The following is a 7,567-nucleotide window of genomic DNA, read 5'->3' on the forward strand; positions in this document are numbered from 1 at the left end:
CTATCTTTTCACACTCAGGACAACTGAGGGACTCATATGCAACTATTACAGGAGGTTCAAACACTCACTGATGGTCCTGAAGGAAACACAATGCATTAAGAGTGGGGGGTGAAAACTTTTGAACATAATGAAGGTGTACATTTTCTTATTTTGCCTAAATATCATCTTTTTTTTTTCATTTAGTATTGCCCTTCAGAAGCTACATAAGATACTAACATGTTTCCTAGAAGTCAAAATAAGTCAAATTTAACCTGACCAAAATGTTTTCACCCCCCAGATCTTAATGCATGTTTTTTCCTGAAGCATCAGTGAGTGTTTAAAACTTCTGTAATAGTTGCATTTGAGTCTCTCAGTTGTCTTCAGTGTAAAAAGATGGATCTCAAAGTCATACAGTCATTGTTGGAAAGGGTTCAAATACACACAATGCTGAAAAACCAAAGAATGTGTGGGGCCTGAAGGATTTTTTCTGAAGAACAGATGTCAGTTTAACTGTTCAGGACAAACTAGAAGAGAATCTAATTATGGTTAGATGAAGTTGTGCAGTAGGTTAGAAAGCATATATTAATCACACAGTATGGAAATAAGGTAAAAATTGCATGGCTAGGAACAACAGATAAATTAACATTTTCCAAGCTTGAAAAAGTCATGGAAATTAATAAAGTATTGACATGCAATGAATATATAATATATATATATATATTAATATTATTATTATTATTATTGATAATGAATGAGCTGAACTGATTCACAAATTATTCTGAATATTTAGTATTTTTATAAAATCCATGTCTAGTAAGCAATAACTTCATTTAGTTATGTTTAAATAAAATATACAGTAATTTAGATAAACCACATAAAGCTCAATTGTGACCCTGGACCACAAAAGCAGTCTTAAGTAGCACGGGGATATTTGTAGCAATAGTCAACAATAATTGTATGGGTCAAAAAAAAATTTATTTTTATGCCAAAAATCATTGGAATATTAAGTAAAGATTTGTAAATGTCCTGCTGTAAATATGTTAAAACCTAATGTTTGATTAGTAATATGCATTGCTAAGAACTTAATTTGCACAATTTTAAAGGCGATTTTCTCAATATTTAAATTGTTTTGCACCCTCAGATTCCAGGTTTTCAAATAGTTGTATCTCAACCAAATATTGTCCAATGCTAACAAACCGTCAATGGAAAGCTTATTTCTGTTTATATCAGGCATTCTCAAAAAAGAGATACAATTCTATGATTTTTTAAAGTGAAGTGATAATTGCTAACAGCTGCATCCAGTAAGCATATTGATTACTGATAGGCTGAAGCTGAGGAGTGAAGTCTATAAAGCATTCCCATTGAGATTTAGCCCAAACCTATGAAGTGAGGGGGCTATAACAAAAGTTGATGTTTGTTTTTTCTTTTTAGGTGCCTTATTTAACAATGGATTCTACATACTGCTTAAGGTGAGCACTAAGCTGACAGAAATGATTTTTTTAAATATTTTTTTTTTTTTGGTCTGAAGCTTTACCAAATGTTTGACTTGCTTGTTTTCAGGTTTCTTTTTACCTTGTTCCCTGCTTATGTAACCTGTTTGGGGAATTATGAAGGTAAGTCTAACACACTGCTGATAATTTTTTGAAACATTGCTGTGTCATGCCGTTTTTGTGCTCTTTATTTGTTTCTAACAGGGAGCATGCCAACCGGTAATTTGCAAAGAGTTTCAGCACATTTCCCCGTGATTGGCCCTGAGGTGAAACAAACGGGAAACTTAAATAATCCTGTTTACAGTTCTGCTTGTCTGTCCCGTCATCAAGTCACCCACAGAACTTATGACGCTCATGAAGAAAGACCGTTTGCAGGATCAAACGCAAAACCAGATTCAAAGGATTGTCAGACTTCGGATAACACTGATAATCAAGACAATCGTATGGCTCCCTACAAGCCTTCAGCTTCTTTTCCAAAATATGACGTATCGGGTTTTGGTCAACCCTCTATTCACTATGAGTCTCATACATCAGCTGATGCCTTAAAAGACATTCAGCCTGGTAGCCAGCTGGCTTCTTCTCATAGCAGGTCCACCTTGATGAGAACCTTAAAAGTACCTGAACCTAACCCTTTAAAACCCTCTAGTTTTGAGGTGGCTAAAACTGCTGGATCTAACAAGGTTTTTGCAGTAAAGCCTCCTGTAAGCACGCATGGCCAAATGGAGTTCACCTCTGAAGTTACTAGAGACCAACTTGCAAGAGGCCCAAATTATGGATCAAGCTCCATCTCAAGTCCGGTTTCCCATCAGCATAGTTCATCCCAGAGTAGCCAGAGTACTAGCAAAGTCCAGACAGCCGGTAGTAGTTATGGCCCATTTCTGAGGGGAATCCCTGTGTATCCAAGTATGACTTCAAGAAAAAACCCTCATAGTGGAGTTGAGTACACTGGGGCCAAGCCTTCAGTTGTTAGCTCAGGGCCAATCTTTGTAGTTCAAGGTGGAGGAAGTGCTCAAGGTCTTGGTGGCTATATTGGGCATCCAGATTCAGTAAAACCACTTGGCGTTTCCAGTCATGTTGACCCATATCAAACCAGTCAGATCTCTAGAGACACTAGATTGACTGCCAGCAGTCAGGGCCAATCATGGAATGAAGCTCTTCAGTACCCCATGAGTGGAACTCAATACAGTCCAAGTTCTGAGCCAAGAAAACCTTCCAAAACTGACTGTAGGGACAATGATGCTACGTCTTCAATTGTCAGCTCTGGTGGGATTCTTCTTAAGGATCCAGAAAGTCCTCAGAAAAACAAGTTGCCACCTAACCAAGAAAGCACTCACCCCAAATTCCAGCAGACCTACAATATCCCAGGTCAACCTAGTCAAATCTTTAAGCCCATGTATCCATCTCAAAGTGGGGCTCAACATGATGTGACCAAGTCCACAATTGCCAGTTCTGGGGCCATCCTTATGATGCAGGCTCCTGCAAATGTTCAAAATAGAGTAGAATCCAATAAACCCAAAGTTCATCCTAGCTTCCTAGAGCGCAAAGTACCGTTTACCCCTGGTCAGACTCGTCAATTCCAGCCAATTGAAGCGACTCAGAATTTTAGAAATGTCCAACCAGCCACTAGCACTTATGTCAGCTCTTCCCAGACCTTTTCTTCTATGAAGGAAACCCCATACAAACCAAGTTCAGCACCCATTAAGCCTTTTAGAAGTAAATTGGGATTCAGTGGAACTAACCCCAGTATTGTTGGATTGAATGAGATCAATACAGTCCACGTTAGGCTTAATAAACTGCCCACAAGCAGCTTTGGTAGTTCTCCAAACCAATGGGCTTCTGGTGACATTAGCAGTGGTGCTTACCAAATTTCCCAGGGCCGGAGGCCAGGTCAAAATGTGCAAAAGCCTGTTAGACCTTCAACCCATTGTTCCACAGGAGTCCAAAGCCAAGACAGCACCAGGCTTATTACCGCCATTCCAAGTGAGTTCGGCCAAGGTGCCATCCGAAGGATTTCTCCTACGCTTTCCACCAGCTACAGACAAGGTTTGCTCTATCATATTTTCATTGCATCTTTGAAATGTGACTTTTAGTCAGAAAATAACTATGTTATTGTTCCCTCTGCCATAGCTGAGCAAGTTAACAGTTTGGATTCCTTGGCCTCCAAGTGTGAAGTGACCCAAAATAGCGCTGCAGGTCTTGGTCAACAGGGCCAAGTCAGATTCCAGGAAGTGAACCTCTCCATCTAGAAGCAGCTCTCAACGTCTGCTATAAAGTGAGTACAATTGCTTTACTTACAGTCTACACAGAGAACGTCTATATTTGGTTTTTAGCAGGAAATGATCTGACTTCGAGCAGTACATAAGTCTAAAAGTAGGATGGTTATTTCAGCATTTACAGCATCCCGGCAATCTGTCTTTGCTTCAAGTAGTGTGCTGCCTCATTTCCTAATGTATTTTAGTACGTTTATGACAGTGTTTACTTCATACTGTGCAGTTTGCACTGTATACCAACCAATATTTGGAAATATGGTTGTATAATGCAATGAATTGCTACTTTGTCACATGACTTTGTTATATTCAATGTCACGATTCTCAGTGCCAATTTCAGCACCACCCTTAGCACCCTTGGCATATTGAGTACCATTTGTATAACCACAGTTTTACTACAAATGCCATGGTTAAGGTGATACACTGCAGGTGAATAGGGCAAAACAAATAACTAATAGTTTTGACCTTACTCGGTTGTTCGATTACTTTGATAATTGCCAACATTTTTTGTATTACAAGTTTTCTAAAATGTTAGGTTTAAATATGCAAATGAGGCATTATTTAATGAAATATGTGCTGATTTGCATACATTTGCATAGTCTGAAAAAAAACACTTTATGAAAAACCAAAAAGCCTGAAATCTCAAACTTGATAGGTGCATTAAAAACTGTTTTGGCCTGTAGTGTCTCCCCTTTAACTATGGTTATTGTAGCACAACCATGCTTAATTTGTGGTTACCATGGTTTAACTATATTAACCATGATATATTTTTTTTTTTTTGGTTTTATTTGTAGTAAAACCATGGTGAATTTTCATTACTGTTGTTTGCTGACTATTACAATCGACAGCAGCAGGTTTTTGTGTGTGAATGTAAAGGACAAGTTTGTTTCTCCCCTTCAACGTTTACATTCAGGCAGATGCAAACCAACTGTGTTTACGCTGATGCCTCACCAAGAATGAGATTTTGATCAAGAAATATGATTGTCCACATGCTCAGCATGTTTAAAACCAGCTGCCGGTCAGTCAGACAGGCCTTGGGTTCCAAATTAACCTAGTTGCATGTATAACTCCACAAGAGTGTTATTTTGCCTCTTTAAGTCTGCATTGTGGGTTACAGTATTCCACATGGGATACTAAAATATGCGCTTTTGGCAGCTGTAGTAAGTCATGTGGGTATTTAGTGCATAAACTGCGTGTACATTTATATATTCTGTTCATGACCTACAGCTTAGAATCCTGTAAAATAAGCATTTTTTTAATGATTACATGTTTTTATGATACTAATTTCTTTTCACTATCTTACAGCCTTGATTAGGTGTGTGTTGGGGAGGCTGTCAGTCATCAGGATCCGGTCTCTGCAAGGACTACAGGATGCTCAGACTGATCCAGTGCGTTGCTCTTCAGTGATCATTGAAACTGTGGACACTGGGAACTGTCCTGGCAATTTGTGACTATTTTTGATGCACCACCCTTTCAAAGACTACATTTAATAAACTTTACTTTAAACTTACAAAACCGTTTACTTGACAAATCTGGTTACATTTTTTTTTTATACTACTTAATGTGATGTTTGACCAGTGTTGTACTAATAAGATTTCAGTAATATTACAGTTACCATCCATAAAGCTTAGTTACTTGGTTGCTTTTGATGCCTCAACTGTGCTGATTTAAAATCCAACAATTAAACAATTCCTAGATTTCATTGTCATAAATTGTGTTGGGGGTAATGCAAGTTACGTAATTTTACTTTTTCCAAGGGAAGTAGTAAAGTAACTCATTACTTTTTAATTGACAAGGAAACTTTTTTTTTTCAAATAAGAAACGCCAGTTACCCCCCCCCCCCCCCCTCAAAATGAATAAAAACTGTGAAATTCAACGCAAACCTGCAATTAAACATTAAATAATACAAATATCCTTAATGTATTTAATCCCATTTTATTAACCGATGTCTTTGCTGCTGACCTTTGATCCAATTCATCCATACTAATAAGCAAAAATTACTTAAGATAATCAACACTTGTTTTCCTTTTTTTATTGCTAAAGAGTTGACTTTTTCTTCTGCGGTCTACAGACGTGAATTTACTTTTCTCTAAACCTGAGGCTTTTGGTGTGAAAAGGCTTTTACATTTGCCAAAAATAGAACTAAAAATAGAAACAAGCAAGCCCTGCCCAGATTTAAAAAGTAACGCAAAAGTAACGCATTACTTTCCATAAAAAGTAACGTAATTAGTTACTACTTAGGATGTAACTCAATACTGTAATGCATTTATTTTTAAAAGTAACTTTCCCCTACACTGACCCTGACTGTGCGCAAATAAAATAATTACAAAAATGATATTTAAGAATGATTTAATTACATTTTATTGAATGTTACAACTGTCCCCTGTTCACTGTCTATTCAAGTTTGAATTGTATGTATATTACAGTATATGTACACGTTGCAGCAATATGGGTGAGTAGCTGATAGATGTGGCTTTATATTATTAAAATTTCTGCTTTCTAATATAAACCTTCTTTGAGAAACTAAAGGAAATGCAAAAAGTGTTGCAATCGTCCCCACTCTCCCCCTAATGTAACTAGTAGTGTAACTAGTTACTCTTGCCAGAAAGTAATAAGTAAAAATATATATATTGTTTAAATGAGTAACTAGTAATGGGTAATATATTACGTTCTTTGAATAATTGCCCAACACTGTTTGACATGTTTGTACTGTAGTCAACATTTGAAGTGGATCAAAACATTTTATAAAAGTTATTGTCTTAGGACAACTTTGTACTTTTTGACAACTGTAATTTAAGGCGAGACACTGCAGGTGAATAGGGTAAAAAATAACATGGTTATGACCTTACTGACCCAGTTGATTGCATTGATAATGACAAACATTTTTTTGTATTAAAAGTTTTCTAAAATTTATTGAAATATGCGCTAATTTGCAAACATTTTTAGTATAAAAATCTAAACACTGGATGAAGTCAGTTTCAAAATTCTTGTTAAATGTTTTTGACATATTTGAGTCAAATGTTTTTACAGAAGTAATTTTGGGAATCTCATATTGTCACTCCATAGTTCAGAAAAAATCTTAGAACAGACAGAAAACGTATTTTTGACCATTTTGGAGGGCTAAAACGTTGAACAAATCCCTCTGTAAAAACCTTCAGGAAATAGACAGGAATACAAATGTAAAGTGTGAGTTACTGAAGTGGGGATTTATGGCTCAGTGTAGGAGAAAAATCTCATTTTGAGAAAACGGCCTTTAAAAATATGGATTGCAATTGAAATCTGTTGACGCAAATACATAAAGTGCTATAAAAGATACACTTAACAGTGTCTTTTGGGTGTTTTCTTTCCACTAAACTCTTAAAAATAAAGGTGCTTCACAATGCCATAGATTCTATGGCATTGTGAAGCACCTTTATTTTTAAGAGTGTAGTTTATGAAATGCCAAAAGCCCCAAATCTCAAACTTGACAGGTGCATGAAAAAATGTTTTGCCTGCAGTGATCTCCCCTTAAAATGTCTAACAGAGATTGAAATGCTACTTGAATGGGAGAAAAAAGGTTTGATGACCGCAGCTGCTGTTGTTTACTGTAGAAACAGGCGTTATCTGTAGAATTAGTACGAGTAATATGCAATAATGAACATATAGTCCCACTAAGAAGAAATCATGGTGTCTGATGAACAATGTCGCCATCTGTTGGTTAAACATCTCACCGCTGCGTTTATCTGTCCATGCATGCATATTAAATATGTATATTTACCAACTGTTCAAAATGAAAAAGTTCATTATTTTTTATTTATTCTAAAGTGTAGCCTATTTCAAACTTTAACTGAT

The 7,567-nt window shown here is 36.5% G+C and overlaps 1 protein-coding gene across 1 annotated transcript; it reads left to right on the forward strand.

Annotated features, from left to right (window-relative positions):
• Positions 1 to 1,546: 1,546 nt before the first annotated feature.
• Positions 1,547 to 5,187, forward strand: LOC141290267 (uncharacterized). Its single transcript, XM_073822456.1, has 4 exons — positions 1,547 to 1,592; positions 1,674 to 2,122; positions 2,279 to 3,512; positions 5,042 to 5,187. Exons 2-4 carry the CDS (start codon positions 1,679 to 1,681, stop codon positions 5,185 to 5,187), a joined length of 1,824 nt encoding a protein of 607 aa, XP_073678557.1. The 5' UTR covers positions 1,547 to 1,592; positions 1,674 to 1,678.
• Positions 5,188 to 7,567: the final 2,380 nt, after the last annotated feature.

The sequence above is a fragment of the Garra rufa genome, chromosome 17 (assembly GCF_049309525.1).
Source record: "Garra rufa chromosome 17, GarRuf1.0, whole genome shotgun sequence".
Classification (NCBI taxonomy): domain Eukaryota; kingdom Metazoa; phylum Chordata; class Actinopteri; order Cypriniformes; family Cyprinidae; genus Garra; species Garra rufa.

Coding starts and splice junctions, on each gene's coding strand:
- LOC141290267 (XM_073822456.1), top strand. CDS start 1,679: ATGCCAACCGGTAATTTGCAAAGAGTTTCAGCACATTTCCCCGTGATT. Junction 2,123..2,278: donor TAAAACCCTCTAGTTTTGAG/GTGGCTAAAACT, acceptor GTTTCCCATCAG/CATAGTTCATCCCAGAGTAG. Junction 3,513..5,041: donor TTCCACCAGCTACAGACAAG/GTTTGCTCTATC, acceptor ACTATCTTACAG/CCTTGATTAGGTGTGTGTTG.